The following is an 18,434-nucleotide window of genomic DNA, read 5'->3' as shown; positions in this document are numbered from 1 at the left end:
CCCCCATCCAGATTTTTAACAAAGACCTAAGCATTATTTGAACTTTGGTCTCATTCTGGTATGTTCTTGTTCAGTCCTAGTCTATTCCTGACTGGTTCTGGTCTGGTCAGGTTGACAAGTCAATGTCAAAGGCAAAAATAGAAAATTTATGTTTATTGTTAGGCTAGATATCTCTAGTGCCCACAGAGTTGAATTCGATAGTTTTATAATTTTAAAAAAATAAATTAAATAAATATTTAATCATTTACTTCCAGTTTCGATCCAGTCTGTCCCGTGCAACTAAACCTGTGACAAACATGTTCACCCTCAAATGGACGACCTACAGTCCTGGTTCGTTCTGATCAAACTGGTCCTCGTTCCTAACTGTCCAACCCTAAATAGGGTTGTTGGATGAAAGATGAGTGATGATTTCAGACGAAGGGAATGGGACTGAACGGACATCAGTAGTTATCCACGCGCAGTTTGTGAGAGAGAGAGAGAGAGAGAAAGAGTGTCAGCTTAACTTTGCATTGATTAGGATTTGAGGATGGATGAAGGATCATTGTCAGCATTGTCCAATCCTTTATCCGTCCGAACAATATATGAAGGTACCAACTAGTTTCCATCATTAGTCATCAGTCATCCATCTAGTATTACAGAAAATGATGGAGCTGTGGATGACAAAGAGGGATAGAGCAAAGAGTGAGAGAGTTTGAAAGAGGGGAGAAAATGGATTACAATTAAAGAGTGAGGGAGCGTTTTAAAGAGGTATTAGAAAGAGGGATAGACCAGAGAATGAGAAAGTTTGAAAGAGGGAAGGAGTCATTTCCATCATCCATGGAGTTTATTGGAGCGATACTCGATAACTGTGTTTATTGTTTCCACTTCCCTCGTCCGTCCCAACCCTGATACTGGATGACAATATCGAGATGGATGCTGTACGGGATAACCTGAAATGAGAAATCCAATGTCCCTCTTTATCAATGTATGAATATCGGCATCCGTCCTCGTCTCAAGGTTTGGATGACAATATCTGATACTGGTCTTGGATGTTGACTTTTTTATATATGTGACATATAAATTAAAACATAATTTTAAAAAGTTGCCAACTTTCTGAGGCATATAAATATGTAATTAAGCTATTGGACATATATTTATTCCCCCTGTGAATAATACTAATCATTCTTAAGTTAATAACTACTATTCAATTAAGTAAACAGCCTGAAATCATAGGAGGAATATCTAGTTTCAAATGGCATATTTATTAGCTCGGCCCATCCCAAAAGGCATTTAGATTGTTTTCATCTTTCATTTTCTTCCATATCCGCACTAATCCCGTTTTTAAATGGGATGTAAAGATATGAAGAACAATAATGTATGGTTTGTAAACAAGGATTGGTTATATGAAAAGTCACCTTACGACCATCAAGAGTTATGGATGTATATTTAGACCACATTTTGATACTGAGGTACAATAGTAATTTTTTTGCTTACACTGTTATATTTTATAATCAATTTTCATTTTAAAAAGCGTTAATTATTTTCACATCTCGAGAACAAGTTTCCAATCAAGTATAACTGAGCATTAATATGGTTTCTATGCGCATGCAACGTACCAAAGATCTAGTATTTTGTTGCCTTTTGTCATCTATTTATTCATATTTAGTCAGTTAGACTCGGTTTGGCCTTTAACCTCATATATATTACCCTTTTCTAAAAATTTAACTTCATCCTCACATTTTCATTCCCCTAAAATTGCGCATTCATTAAAACTCATAACAAACATTATTGTTCTCACGTCCTATTTCTGACATGGGACAACTAAATTCTCTCATAATCGCTATTAAACAGAAGACTCAAATGAAAGAAAATTCTGAAGATCATATTAATTTTTGTCACATAATCGCCAGTGTCAAAAGCAGAAGAGAATAAATTTCTTTATTTCCTGGAATTCTTGGAGGTTTCTTGCAGTAGGGCGACTTGTCAACTTCTAAATTAGGCATGCTCATTCTAGAACCCCCCTGTAGACAATTAACCAAAACTGAATCATAGGTTTCCTACAAAAAAATCATTTCCATGGTGCACAAAAAATGATCACTTGTAAGATAAACTAAATTCTGGCACAAATTAAACGAATTACAATAAATATTTAAGAGACCTCCATATGTTGATTTTTTATTGCAGACGAGAAAAGGCATTACTTAAATCAAACCTTGCAAACTCATTATGACATAGCACCAAGATATTGAACATAAGTACATCCAACAGAAAAGAAACCTCTTAAATCTTGTTTCTACAATCATCATATGAAAAACTCTCAGCAAATGAGCTATTTTTGCAGGCCGTACTTTTTCTGACTGCAATCGATAGATTAAATAATAGGATCTCTTCTCTGTCCCTCTACGAAAAAGAAAACATCCCCATCACAACTTGGGTTTTTTTGCGCTCACAAGAAGATTATACAAATAGAAAAGAGCACAGCATGTTGGAAGGGGGATCAATATATGATCAATGCAGAGAAACCGGCAGTTTCTGACAATTATACGACAGAAAAACCGATCGTTTTAAGCCTTAAATCTGCTCTGTGTTCAGAAACACTTACCAGTCGAAAGTTTCATCGATACATCTAATATATCCGAGCGAATATAGGATAGCAAAATCAGTCAATTAAGAAGACATCGACAGATAAACATCTCAAAAGCATCGCCTTCGATCTTCAATCTCTTTCTCTGAATTCATAAACACATACCTCAGGAAACTTACATAGTTACACCTAACACCAGTTTCCCGGCAATCACATGACAGAAAACTTCAATCAATTCCGCAGATAATCGCCAGATAAGCATCACGAAATGCTCTCACAGACAGAAATTAACGAAACCCGAAGAACAGACGGACTAAAAACGCAAAAATTACTGGTCCCTTACCCAACATCGGTGAAGGAGACGATCTGATCGGTGGCCCAGACCCATCTATTGAACCGATCTAGAAGACACAGAGTTCCGGTGAAGAACTCTACCCCTGCCGCTGATCGAATCCTTCTCCTCCCCGACCAATTCCCGAAGTCCTGAAACTTCATTTTCCCTGTTCTTCTCCCCCTCCTCCTCTTCCTCCTCCTCCGCGGCGACAATTCTCTCGAAGTAATTCCCGTAGATGTATTCGGGCACGTACCCATTCTCCTCGTCGAAGAGCATGACATGCCCGTGCCATTCCCACACTCTATACTCCGATGAAGTTTCTTGGTGGAATCCAACGCAGATACTGTGAGCGCCAACGGTGACGGATTGCCCAGAATTGGGCTTAAGGGTCTCTGCGGCGGACCCAGAACGAACGATCTTGATGATCTCCTTCTCCAATTTCGCTTCTTCAATGGCGAGAGGGGTCTTTCCTTGGTCGTTTTCGAAGAGGGGTTGGTCGGAGTCTTCGGCCGAGAAGGCGTCGTCTTGGAAGAGGAAATCGTCGAGGGTCGGCGAGAGGAGGGAGTTGGTGCCCAGATAGGGAGGGCGGAGCTGGAGCCTGCCGATGAGATTCTGGATGAAGAGATTGTCCATGGAGGAAAAGCCGCTGTTGAAGGAACCCATCTTCTAGGGTTTTGCTCAGTGCCTCTGGGAACGCCTCTTCTGCGGAGGAATCAAAGAAATGAGACTGATTGCAGAGTTTGTGAGGATGGGAAAGTGTAGTTTGATGATGATCCGCACTTGATTGTGAAGGTAAGACTGGATTGTAAAGAATCTATATCTTGTTTAAACTGTGCCTTAGTTTGAAACTGTGCCTTAGTTTGCTGATTATGTCCCAAAAACGTGGTTTTGTGATATTCTCAGTCCCATTTTTTTGGTGTTGGAGATTTATTATTTTGCTTTTATGTTAGTTGTTTGGTAGTTTTATGGTGTTCTTAATCCCCTTTTTTGGGTTTTGGAGATCTCATAATTTTGGTTTTCTCTAAGATGTTTAGTAGATTTATGATGTTCTGAGTGCCATTTTGTTGATATAAGAGATTTATAATTTTGCTTTCATGTTAGTTGTTTAGTAGTTTTGTGAGGTTCTTAGTCCCATTTTTTGGGTATTGGGGATCTATAATTTTGGTTTTATCTTAGATGTTTAGTAGTTCTCTGATGTTCCTCGTCCCATTTTCTTGGGTATCAATGATTTATAATCTTGGTTTTATGTTAGTTATTTAGTAGTTTTATGATGTTCTTGGTCCCATTTTTCTGGGTATTAGAGATCTATAATTTTGGTTTTATGTCAGTTGTGTAGTAGTTTATGGTGTACTTAGTGTTGGTTTCTAGGGATGGATGAAAAGCAATGATTCCTTGAATGGAAGAGTTATAATGAAATTGTAATGGCATAATTAAAACATTGTTTGAATCACACGGGCATGAATCACATCTATGGTTCCTTAGATCCTCGAGTAAGTCTTTTTGAGCTACTCCTGTGTACAGCCAATAGATGTATCCACAATATCCACAGCACGTCAAATCCCCTCATTCACTTTAACAAGCTACATTTACACTCCTGCAACTTTGTTACGCCGCCCCAATTGCATAAGGAATGGAAAGGAGTTACAGGGAGAAGGGAGAAGAACGGGAAGGCCCCAGAACAATTCTGGCATTGATCAATTTCGTTCACGGCCATCCTCTATTTATACTACGTGGGTATTTTTCATAAAACCCTCAAACTTTAAGTAAATATTCCGACTTCAAAAATAACATTTATGCATGGCCCTCTAGGCCCATGTATTAGTCTAGTAAACAATTCCACTAGCCCAATGACATTTATTGTCCTTCCAAAATAATGAACTATATCATCAAATAGATTAGTTAATGTCAGATCAATTCAACCTAATCAATATGTCGAGTCTCCAGCTCGTGGGATGCCAAGCTACACTTCGTGTTCTAGAAGATATAGAGTAAGTATCAACTCACTCATGGAACCTATTGGTAATCGATTACAATGTACGTAATTTCCCTCATCTGCTTGATGGTCCTAAGCCGACTTAGGGCATGGTTAACTATCGAACCTTAATCGATTATTTGAGTTGGTATTGATGTGTTCAAAAATCATCAGAGAATCTCTTCTAAAATATTTCACTGTCTTGGCCAAGGACTTCATCTCATCATATTCCTTGCACTATCTCCTCGTATACCAAAGGTGGACGCTCGCATCTTGACCACTCAATTGTCTTTCTAAACTACTTGATGCAACCAAACTAAGACTGTTTAGAATTCCATGACTATGAACTTGTAGGTCATAGTCAAAGTAGAATAATCCATCCACTTGACGATGTTGTTTTCTAAGGTCTAAGAACCACTGATACAACCATGATGTGAATTAAATTGATTAACAGTTTGGTATGATATCATTCAGGGATGTATACGGATCAATTCAGTGAACTCTTTCCACTAAAGAGCACCCACTATCTATCCTTAGTGTCTCCACACTAATGGCTATGAGAACGGCCATACTCATCATATGAGTGAGACTAGATAATGTTATTTTATATGAACACTTTGATGTCCTTCCGGAGAATCTTTCTAATAGGAATAATAAAAACATATGCTTAAAGACTAGTGATCTCTATATTACGATCTCATCATAATTCACTAAATTTAATCATGTAAATCATGAATTCATGACTTCATTTTAAGCATAACACGAGCACTGTAATGGATGCATTCTATTAATGAACATGGAACAAGATATGGAATGTATGATTTGCTTGTTAGCCGCATATATCTCCATCATAGCCTAGACATGATATAGTACATCTTCATAATTGTGTCAGTGTCGTCTTATACCAAGGGCTAACAATCCAATCTTGACCACTCAGCCACATCCATCTACTTCTTGCTATAATCGAGCTAAGACTAATTTGGATCTTGTGGTCGTGGATTCATAAGTTGTAGTCCAAATATAAACTTACATGCAAAATATGCCTTTAGTATTTTTAAATGTTAGGGCCACTTATATGACCATGACATGAATCAACCTTATTTATATTTAGTTATAATAACATTGAAAGATTCATACGGATCAATTTCGTGGACTATTTTCCTTGAGAGTGTTTGATTGAGTACTTACACTAATGCCTACAAGATCAACCATACTTATTTTATAACTATGTTTAAAGAGTGATATTCTTCATGGACATATTAATGTATATTTTAAATACGACATTTGCAAGGCTGATGACCATTGTATTGTGATCTTATCATAATTCACTTAGTCAAATATTATATTGAGGAATTCATTATGAACATCATCTAAATAATAATGAACAAATGTTAATTTCAATTAACTTATATATGGCATCGAAGCATGACTGGCTTGATGACCACATAATATCAATCAAACGTAGACAACAAGTTAAGTGTAAGACCAAGGAAAATTTTAAGATTAATTATCATTATATTCTTCTTGGATCAAAGCAATTTGTTGTAGTAAGAAATCCTTACAACTACAATCAATGATAGGCACCTTGAAAATTTGACAAAATCACTTTATTTCACTCAACTTGGGAATTTAGGAGAAACTATAAGACGTCTTTTAATGCATAGAGAGATATATTTGTATATTAGAGTCTATGGACAAATAGAATATTGTAAAGCTCTCTATGGACAAATAAAAGTTTCAAACAAAAGTCCGTCTAGATAGTAAGATATCAAATTTTAATAATGGATCAGTATGAGTTGATAGATTTTTCTCTCTCCACAGCAATCCATGTTTAGACTCACTAGCACACCAAAGGAATCCTCATATTCACCGACGATTCTGCTTTGTTTAGGCACTCGGTCATTCTGATATGCACATGTTGGTATGTTTATGACTCTCTGACATGTGTGTCTTGTTGTTAATATAACTTCCATTTTTCCAATCCAGAAATGAAACATGTTAATGATCTTCTTGTTCGTCGATTCATCGTTACGGTGATTTCAATTATTTTCTCATTTTGATTTAAATTATCAATTTTCTGGCACTTACACGTGTCGATGCATTTCATCACATTTATTGTGAATAAGATTATACCCTCTATCATCCATGTGTCCTTGTGCATTAAAATTTGGGCATCATTTTTTTATTAGCCATTCATTGTGATTTGTGATGCCATAAGGATAATCTTTTCCTAATGATTGGTCTTTTAATCATCTTGGTTCTGCTAATGGCTATGCCCCGTTCGGGCACATGACAATCCACTTCTACATGGTTAGAGCAATAAAAATGATTAAAAATAAAAATCTCTACCTCATAAAATGGGAGGAGTCATTATCAGTTAAATTAAAAATAATATAGTCAAGTTAAAAACAACTTAGTCTACTTTTATGAAAAAGTAAACCAGGTTCAAATACATTGACATTTATCATTCCACCTCTCCCAGTATTTTCTCCCTTCCATTAAATTTTGAGGGGCATAACAAGGCCATTTTCTGTAAGATTGAGCAAAATATCAAGAGCATTTATCTCCACTATGATTAAGGTACATCAACAAGCGTCAGCAACTGATCTCTCATATTTGGATAAAAATTTGGATGGTTTCCCGATATCGTATCACATGGTATGAAATTTTTTTATGATAATTCCTTTAATTTTTACCATACTTTACCTTGAGATTAATCAGAATCTTTGTAAAATTCTATATTATCGCTTTTATACCCCAAATTTTGGTTTATTAATGGCCCAAAGATGAACTGCTCTCGATGCTAATTTTTAGTAGTATTTTTCATTGATTGTACTAATGATACGCAAGGACTAGACTGTTGGAATCTAGAGGCCTTGACATGGATGAAGAAATTAAAACATTCCGCAGCAGAAGCCTTGAACGGAATCAAAACGACATCTATAAAACCATGAAACGAAGTACCTTTGCACGGATCGCATCCATGATTTCTTGGATCCCGGAGTGAGACGAGTCAAATTGCTTACATCTGCAGCCTCTAGATGTATCCACGCAATCCTTAGCACATCGAATCTCCTCCTTCTCCTTGACGAGCCCCGTTCTACCTCCACCGTTGTCGTTACGCCATTCTGATCGCATCGGGTATGGAGAGGGGTGTGGGGAGAGTGGAGAAGAAGGGGAAGGTCCCTTGAACAATTCTGGCCTGGGTGAATTTCGTTCAGGGCCTTCCCCTATTTATACTAAGCGGGTATTTTTCATAAAAACCCCCAAAACTTAAGTATGTCTTCCGACGTGCAAAAGACCATTTGCGTGTCACCCTCTAGGCCCATGTATCAGTCTAGTTAATGACTCCAGCTGCCCGATACCTTTATTGGCATTCCAAATTAATTAACTATATCAACATATTGATTAATTAATGTCGTATCGATTTGACCCAATCGATAGGTCGAGTCTCCAACATGTGGGGTGCCAAGCTACACCTCGTGCTCTAAAAGATACAAATGAGTATGTATTGATTCACTCATGGAACCTGTTCGTCATCAGTTACCGAGTGCGTATGATCCCTCATCCACTTGATGCTCCTTGGATGACTTAGGGTATGGTCTACTGTCAAACCCTAATCAGTCATCCGAGTTAGTACTAATGCATTCTAAAATCATCGAAGAACCCTTCACCAATATTTCACTGCCTTGGCCAAGGACTTCATCGCATCGGCTTCCTTGAGCTATCACCTCTTATACTGAGGGCAGATGATCCCATCTTGACCACTCATTTGTCTTCGCAAACTTCTTGATGTACCCGAACTAAGACTATTTGTAATCCCATGATTAGAGACTCATTGGCCATAGTCAAAGTACAACCGTCCATCCACAAGACGTCTTTGGTGTTTCATGTGTAAGGACCACTTACATAACCGTGATGTGAATCGACCTAATTGACAGTTTGGTAGAATACCATTCAGGGATTCATGCTCATCAATTCAGTGAACTCTTTCCACTAAAGAGCGCCCACTACCTATCCTTAGTGTCTCCACGCTAATGGCTACGGGACCGGCCATACTCATCATATGAGTGAGGCTAGATAGTGTAATTCTATATGGATACTTCGATGTCCTTCTTGCATATCCTTCGAATAGGAATGTTTAGAACACATGCTAAAAAACTAGTGATCTTCGTATTACGATCTCATCATAATTCACTAAGTCCGATCATGTATTCATAGACTTCATTATAAGCATCACACGTGCACTATCATGAATATGTTCTATTAATGAACATGGAAGGAGATGTGGAATGTGTGATTGGCTTGCCGACCACTTATATTTCCATCATAGACATAGATTAGCAATTGGTGGCCCAAGAAGGAGATTCTTCTAGAAGCTAACATGATTTATGTAAAATTACCTAGAGCCCCACAAAATTCTCTAACAGATTTTCTCTAACAAGATCCTCTGACAATATCTACTAACAGATTATTCTCTGATAGAATCTTCAGACAAATTCTTCTTTTGCCACAATCTGCACAATATCTATGCTCCAACTTGTCAGAGATGTATATATTATGTTTTGTCTTATTAAGATCTTCTTGAGGCACACGAATATCATAGGACAGCTTCTAGAGGCCCCAAAATCTACATAATATCTCTGCTCAGGCCTTTCGGGCTGATGATCTTGTGTTTTAGCTTGTCAGAGTTTAAGTTGTCCTTTCATGGGTACTGTCATTATTGATGACCCTATTCTTGTTGTGGCCAATATAGGGTCCCCATGCACCCTTGAAGGATTATTATTGAATTATATTATTTTCTTGAAACTCTTGTTTCTCCCCTTTGAGTGTTCTCTTTGCTATATAGAGCATTAGTGCATGTGGACTCAAGGGTTGGAGAAGCTAGTTTTGTGGATTCAAGACTTGTGCTTCATGTAGAGCAATACTTGTGGATTCAAGTCTTGCTCCTACATTGTTCGTATATTAAGGATGTGTCAAGATGGGACAGGTAAAGTAAATATGGGTATAGATAAATCAAGCTAACAGTATGTTGGGTTCGGTGCCTTGGTTCGTCCATGGAAAACAAGTTCCATGGATGCGGAAGCTTGTAGATCAATTCACAATAGATCTTTAAAACAAAACATATTGAACGTACCTTTTGAGGAACTCGTTCCACCCTTGAATTTGCTGCTCTGAGATCGTTCTAAAGCCATTCACGCGTTCGGCCTCTAGAAGTATCCACGCGATCACTTGGCGCCTAGATCTCCACATCTTCTTCTTCAACTCTTCTTGAAAATCTAGAAGATCTCCTCACCATGAAGACACTCTTCCTTAGATGAGTGGAGAAGAGAATGGAGAAAGGAAGGGGCTCTCAAATCAGGCTTGCATGGGTGCTTAAAATGAGACCCTTTTCTCTCTTTATATTTCACTTCAAGTTTTTCTCAAAAACCCTACAAAGTAAAATATATCCACCAATGCCCTTATGACCTTGTGCGTGTGACCCTCTAGGCCCATGTATCATTCTAGTTCTTAACTTTAGTGGCCCAATAACATTTATTGACCAACCTTATTAATTAACTATGTCAACATATAGATTAATTAAATAAGGACCTATTTAACCCTATGGATAGGTTTAGTTTCCAGCCCGTGTGGTGCCAAGCTACACCTCGTGCTCTAGAAGATACCGAGTAGTTTCGAATTCTCTCATGCAACCTTTACCGTCATCGGTTACCATCTATGTATAATCCATCCTCTGCACAAGACTCTCGAACGACTTAGGGTATGGTTTATTGTCAAACCCTAATCAATCATTTGATTAGTACTGATGTGTAACAGGGATCATTGGAGATCTCCAATATCCTCGCTACCATGGCCAGGGATTTTTATGCTTCGTCTTCCTTGAGTCAATCCTCTCTTATACCAAGGGGGGTTGATCCCATCTTGACCACTCAATCATCTCCGTAAGCTTCTTACTACTTACGATCTATAACTTATTTAAATCCCATGATAAGAGGCTCATAAGTCATAGTCAAAATGTAGTCATCCACTCACGAGATGTCCTTGGTGTCTCAGGTCATCAGATCACTTATACAGTCATGACTTAAATCAACCTGATTAACGTTTAGGTATAATACCATTCAGGGATTCATACGGATCAATTAAGTGAACTCTTTCTTCAAAGAGCACCCACTATCTGTCCTTAGTGTCGCTACACTTATAGCTACAAGATCAGCTATACTTATCGTATAAGTAGGATCAGCTAGTGCTATTCTATCAGGATAATTCGATGACCATCTCGACTATCCATCGAATAGGAATATTTAGAATACATATTTAAAGACTAGTGATCACTGTATTATGATCTCATCATAATTCACTAAGTCATTTCATGTATTCATGGACTTCATTATAAACATCACACAGAATAATAATGAATGTAATTGTTTTATTCAATGAAATAAAATAAACATGGTAGTGTGATTGGCTTGACGGCCACATAATATCCATCACAGTACATATTATCAATTTAAAATTTATATGTATATAAAATAATGATGGTGCAGCCTAGTTCTTGGTCAAGGTTGAGAGTATGTTCTCACAACCATAACAATAAAACAAAGATCAGAATTCAAAATCTCGAATGGTTAACCATGTGAAATCAAAATCATATGCCATTTAAATATTTTCCTAAATTTGGCCACAGTGGACTATAAAGAGGAAAGCAGTTGATGAAATAATATCAATCATAAAAGAGGGTACAGGGGACCTTTGGCGCTAGTGTTGTGCACTAGGTAGGTGTTGAGAGTTGTGGGTTGTGAGCAAAAGAGGGAAGATGATGAAGCTCTTTGGGAGGGGGACAAATGGTGTGTAAGGGTAATACTTTAGCATTAACAACGATACACTAAGGCAGTAGAAAGTGCCAGTGACAGCTCTCAAGGTCTCCGACAACATAAATGATGGTGCGTGGGGTGTCTGGTGGAAGTGAGAGACAGTGCACACGTTCCAGCGAACAGTGTGAGCAGTCGCACACAAGGGTAACAATGTGAGAGTGATGAAATACACAGAGTACCCACGAGAAGCAAGGAGCATGCCATAAATGTCCCCTCTCACGGGCAATAGCGCTAGTGGCAAAGAAGAGACTGCAGGTCAAATATTGAAGAGAAAATTCAACCCCAAATTCACCAAATGATCCATTACAGTAACAATCTTCGAGGAGAGATAAAATAACTGAAATGTCATTATTTTAATAGAAAAGTAAGAATAAAAAAATACAATATCAAATAAATTTAGGATCCTTATCCAGGGTTAGGGATGACAGCGAGATGACGAAGGTGGTGCATGTTGTTACACGGCTAAACTTACAGAAGCCGAATTCACAGTTTAGCAGCGCACAGGCCTTGATAACAACAGTCTCTTCATATGACGGGGTTAGGGCGTCAGACCCCCAATTATAGTTTTGGATCGTCCTGGACATAGACAATGGATGGGATGGGACAAATTTTGTCCCGCCTGATGCCCGTATTTAGTGCAGGGATGAAGGACGGGATGAATTTTTCGTTCGACGGTTCAAAAATTGTCCCGTCCGGTCCTCCTGGGACAAATTTACATCATGTCGAGGGAAAAAACTGTCCCATCCTTTGTCCCGGACGAAAAAAACCCGTTTGTATTTTTAATATATTAATATAGATTTTTCTAAGTTTTTTAGGGAAATACGGAGGAGAGAGAGTGTAAAGGGACATATATAGTTCCGGATCATGCCGGACGAAGGACGGGACGAGACAAATTTCATCATGTCCTACATTCGATGTTAGCTCAGGGACGAAGGACAGGATGGTTATTTGTCCATCGACAAAAAAACTGTCCCGTCCAATAATCTCGGGACGGTTTTTCGTTCCGTCCAGGCTAAAAACCATCCCATCCTTCCTCCCTGATGAAAAAAAATCTAATATATTAATAACTATATTTCAATATTTCCTTCTTTGAAACATATAGTCTCCCGCCCCCGAAAGAATTAGGTCTAGTTCTGGAACTCTAAAGGAAGCCACTCCCTTTCTGGCGCAAGGCGATCCTCCACCTCTTCGGAGCAACCAGCTCGGTGGCAGGTGGCATTCTCTTTCCCGACGCCCTCTGCACCTGTTGGCATCATTGGAGTTTGCTTCCCCGACGTCGAGGTATGTTCATAGCTTCAGTCGATCTCTGAATATTTTCCTCCGTCTCTATCTCTTTCAATGGCTCAATTATTACGTCTCTGGATTGCATCCTGATGTTTCATAATGCGATTGATTCTGTCCCTCCGTGCGATTAGGCGATTTGTGCATTTGTTGTTTGAGAAATGGATCGACGATGAAGCTGTCACATCGAAATTGAACCCACTCCCAATGATCACGAGTCGTAGTTTTAATCCCCTCGATTTATCTTGCCAGAATTTGAAATTTGGTCGCCCTCTGTATTGTCTGATGCGTTCTACCCGATTTCCCGAGTTTTTCTAGATTCGAGGCGTCAATGTATGATCGGTTGGTGTTCCGTGGCAGATAATTTGTGGTGCACGAACATGAGAAGAGATGAAGAAGTTGAACGCGGGCAATACCGTGAGCCCCCTGATTATTACTCTGCGACTTAGGCCTCTGTGACCAAAACCTCATTTATCTCTCTATCTCTCCCCTATATCTCTCTATCCTAATTCGCTCATGTTCTGCTTCTGCATTTGGTTTGGGAATTATGTTTTTTTTGGTCCGATCATTTCAATTTACCGGGGGAAGAGTGTCTTTCTTTTTTTTCTTTCTCTTTTAGTTTAATGTTCGTAGTGGATGAACTGATCTTGAGGACTCTAATCTTTCATTTTTAAATATGAAATTTAAAAATGAACTTCTTCCATATAATTTAATGTAATGATGTTGTGCTAATTCAACTTATTGATTCATTCTGACTTATGAAGTTTTCCCCTTCCGCGCGTACCGCCGGGTCGTGGTCACGCTCTTCACCTAGCTAACTGGCCTTGGCTCTCCATTCTTGTAGCCTCTTTTGGGACGGATGCGCAACCTCCATTCTTCTTCGCATTCTCATTCGGCTGTTATTATAATGGGTTCATATTTTTGGGTGGTTGGTGGTGATGGGAGTAGTTTTCTTTAATTAAAATCTCTGACTACTTTTTTATATTTTACTACTGATGGATTGCTTTTTCCCTTCGAATTTGTATTTTTGTACTAATTAGTTCTTTGGTGCAAGAAGAATACTTGTTAGGTAGCAGGTTGTTTCCAAATAAATGTAATTATTCAACTAATTTTAATGCAGAAGCTAACTAATGGTTTGTATGTTCTTCGCATTTGTGTTTTTTTTAAAATAAGTTCTTTGTTGAGAGACGAATACTTGTTAGGGAGCCGGTTCTTACAACACAATAATAAAACTTTTCAAATAATTTTAATGCAAAAACGTTGGATGATTATTTAGTTTTCGTATTAAAATCAATGGCCAGTTCTGTTTTACTACTGATGGGTTATTATTCAAGTATTAAAATCTGACGATTTTGGTACTTGAATAATGTATGTATATGTTTTTAATTAAGTTAAGTGTTTGGATTTACTTATGATTTCCCTTTGGTGCAAGAAGAATACGTGTCATGTAGCGGGGTGTTTGCACATAAATGTAATTGTTCAACTAATTTTACTTTTGATACTATTAGTTTTGTTAATGATTGGGGTGTTTTGAAATTTTGAGTTGCATGTATTATCCTACTTTAGGAATAGTAATGGTTATGAGTTTATTTATCATGAAAAGAAATGTAGAAGACAGTATGAAAGGCATATGCTTAAGTAACATAATTAAATTTGTACTAGGATTAGTAAAACTTTAAATTGTTTAAAAATCTGAATGGGTTTTAACTATGTGTGAAGTCATTTGGCTTTTTTGAAAGATTTTATGATTTTATATAATTGGTGTTAATGTAAGTGAACCAACCATGGTCGTCGTCTTCTTAACGTTTCATGTGAGCTGCTACATGAACAAGATTGGCTTTTGCAAAATACGTATGGATCCCTCAATCATGTGCACTTGTGTAATGGATCCATCGATCCATTATCCATTACACTGTGATGGATCCATCAATCCATTATAGTCTTCTATTTGTGAAATTCCAGTTCGGATAATACTTATTTAAGTAATGTTCATTATTTTAAAGTAATGATAATTGCAACCCACGCACATTTTACAAATTATTGCGTCTTGTGAATTAACTTGTTAGAGTAATGGAGTCTACATCTGCTACAACTCCAAAATCGACGGCTAGGGCTACGCCATCAGTGTCCGTGGAGTGCATCCTAGTAGAAGCCGATGACAACATCTCAACTCGCAGCGGAAGATGCAATCGGTCTAAAGTTTTAGATCATTTTGTTGAAGTTGCCCCGGACGAGTATCAGTGCATGCTATGTCAAGCAGAGAACCCCACCCACAAGGTCATCATCAAGAGGAATAAATATAAGAGCACAAACATATTTTGGAGACATCTAGAGAAGACGTACCATAAATTTCATGATGAAATTAAGGGAGTCTGGATGAAACAGAGAACCATTCTCCATTATGAAATATTCTCCCACAAGTTGTACTTACGCGGCATCACCATGGCGCAGACAAAGGAAGAGTTCTTTTGGTTCATCTGCAATAACAATCTTCCTTGGCGTCTTGTGAAGAAAAAGTTTTTCCGAAGACTATGGTTCTACGGGACACAGGTGGTTGGGGACATCCTTGGTCCGAATGCTGTCAAAGCAACGGCTGAATGGATGTACAGAGAAGTCCAAGGGAAGCTGGGTGTGGAAGTTGCATATGAATATGGCATCGAGTCGAAACTGTGTGCCATCACCACGGACAATGCGTCCAACAACAGAACGATGATGGCCTCCATTGTGGATCAACTGAAGACTGTAAACCCCCAATTCACTATGGACCAACATGTACCATGCATTGCCCATGTACTGAACCTCGTAGTCCAGGCCGGATTCAAGGTCATTCCCAATCCAGAACCTCCTAGAAGTAATACGCTACATGTCCGAGATCTTCGCCCAAATACACCATTGGACACGGATGAACCAACCGATTCACAGGTCGACGAAGATATTACGGCGATAGTTGCACATTTCGGACTAGCATTTTCACGCGTGGGAGCCATCGTCAATGCCATTTAGGGATCCACGCAACGTATGGAGAAATTATGATATATGCAAAATATTTGAGCTCCCAGATTCGAACAAGATAAAGGTTGACTACCCAACACCCTAGAACTCCACTTTCACTATGTTAGAGTGTGCTCTTGCCAAGAGAGGTTCTGGACCATATGGCTTTGAGGTTCCTTTCGACATCGACTAGAGAGTACAGCCTATGTCATGAGGAATGGGTGTTGATTGATGAATACATGTGCATGCTCGGCCCATTGTGCCAGGGTACTGACTTTGTGTGTTCGGCGAAGAAATGGTCAATAACTAAAATAACGTCATTGGTCGCAGAACTGAAGAATCACCTTGAGCATGCTACATACAATGGAGGGGCAGCATTGGATGTTGAGGAAAGGGATGCACTGTGGTCGGCATTTGGTGCTATGCATAACAAGTTGATGCAGTATGCAATTGTACATTGGGCCAATAATACCGTCGCTACAGCAGCGACATTGGATCCATTCTCTAAAATAGAGGTTGTGCATCCATCATGTCGCCAAAGTGTGCTTTCCTATCTCAGCGGTCTCTTGGATTATGCATCTATTACGAAAGCACCTGAATGTGACTCAGAGCAGGGAGAACTGTCAAAAAGTCACCGTCCGACATAAAATGTTTCATCCAAGCGGCAATATACGTGTTTGTGCCGTTGTCATCAACCACGCTCAACGCCCATGCAAGAGCTGGATAAGAATCTAAACATCCCATACAGTGAGGAGGACGATAATCCTCTAAGTTGGTGGATGTCGGGACGTGGTACTTTCCGAATTTGACAAAAATTACTTGCCAATTTCTTGCTATGAGTTCGACAGGCGCATCGGTGGAGCGGCTTTTATCAGTCGATTGAGGCATCACCACGTATCAAAGATCACGCCTAGATGCAGAGAGCATTGAGATGCTGATGATGCTTTGAGCATGGTTCCGTCGTGTAGACTGGGACTCCAATGATGACTCTGGCGACGATGACAGCTCGGGTGCTGGTGCGTTATGCTCTATCGCTTTCCAACTTGTGCGTAAGCATGTTTCTTTTTCATGACTCTCCCTATTCCATGTAACAGAGTAAGGGTGAACAACATGATCGCAGTGGACGGGTTTCATTTGCTGATATACTCTTACGTTTAATGTAAGTTGTGCTTCTTCGTTACTCTCTCTATTTCATTTGCTGATTCATTCCATGTAACAGAGTACTGTTTTATCTTTTGCATTTTAGATGACTGCAAACGAACATGCACTCATTTACCATAAATTTATCATTTATAATCCTACCCATTAAACTGACCTTTTCGCACTCCATAGTGATTTAACGCATGTAAGCTAATGAAATGATATGATAATTTGCACTTCATATCATTTCTCTATGAAATGATATTTTTATTTCATATCTTTGATGCTTGACACATCTCGATCAAGGAGCCTAATGAAAACAGTATTGATTCCATACAAGAAGATCTCGTCATATAATTTTGTTCCCTTTTTAAGTTGTCCATTTTGATTCATTTTTCTTGTTGTGCAAATCTTGATTAATTTTGGGCTGTTGTTCATGGCAGCTTTTGAGGAGTCCTCGCTGCATGTGATGGCCTCTCCCAACCTCACCTCGCCTTGTCCCTAGCCCTCGTTCAAACATCTTCCCATATGATGACGCTCTTTTGCTGCAACTTTTACACAAGCGAACAAAAGTATTATTGCCTAATCCTTTTTTTGAATAGCACGCTCTTGTGAAAGATCTAGTTTTGATTCGTACCCATTATGCTGTAGGGACTTGGATTGGGTTTTCTTGCCATCCTCTCTCAAGAAAACTCTGAAACTTTGTGGGAAAAGGTGATTTTCTCAATGTTCTCTCTCAAGAAAACTCAGAAACTTTGTGAGAAATGGCCCTTTACTTTTTGATTTTCCACATCACCATTTTCTCTGACAAGTGCTTTCCCTATCTGACATACTATTCAAAAAAATTATTAATCAATGGAAGTCAAAAACATCTCCATAATTGAATTAACTTTCCCTTCAAAAACATCTGTACCCGTTATGATTTAAAGGCTTTGGGTCGGGTTTTCTTGATGTTCAGATAAGAACAGTAAAAAATTTTGGGTTGGGATTACTTTATGATTTCCCACATCAATATTTTCTTGGATAAGTTTGTTTCTCTGATTTCCTTGGCACTCATCAACCAGATCTTCAAGAACTGGCCTGGAAAATTAAAACTTCCCGATGGGGTTTGGCGCTGACTTTCCAAATATAGCATCTTTTTTACAAACTCTATAAAACAGTCATCTTTTTACAGGGATAATCGCCAATTAGAAGTTCATGACCAGATCAAGTCTGATTAAATATCAATCAAATTACCGGTAAGGACACAGGAAGTTGTACAAATTTGTCATTTAGTACATT

General features: G+C 38.6%; 1 protein-coding gene across 1 annotated transcript; it reads right to left on the bottom strand.

Annotated features, from left to right (window-relative positions):
• Nucleotides 1-1,835: 1,835 nt before the first annotated feature.
• LOC144701400 (uncharacterized) lies at nt 1,836-3,647 on the bottom strand. The gene is made up of 2 exons (XM_078573218.1): nt 2,907-3,647; nt 1,836-2,000 (listed from the first exon to the last, which is right to left on the bottom strand). The coding sequence occupies exon 1, from the start codon at nt 3,558-3,560 to the stop codon at nt 2,952-2,954; it is 609 nt and encodes a 202-aa protein (XP_078429344.1). The 5' UTR covers nt 3,561-3,647; the 3' UTR covers nt 1,836-2,000; nt 2,907-2,951.
• Between the last annotated feature and the right edge of the window lie 14,787 nt (nt 3,648-18,434).

This window comes from Wolffia australiana, chromosome 1, assembly GCF_029677425.1.
Source record: "Wolffia australiana isolate 7733 chromosome 1, ASM2967742v1".
Classification (NCBI taxonomy): domain Eukaryota; kingdom Viridiplantae; phylum Streptophyta; class Magnoliopsida; order Alismatales; family Araceae; genus Wolffia; species Wolffia australiana.
This window is presented reverse-complemented; position numbering and strand designations above follow the sequence as displayed.

Excerpts from the sequence above, each read along its gene's own strand:
- LOC144701400 (XM_078573218.1), bottom strand. The coding sequence starts at position 3,560 with ATGGGTTCCTTCAACAGCGGCTTTTCCTCCATGGACAATCTCTTCATC.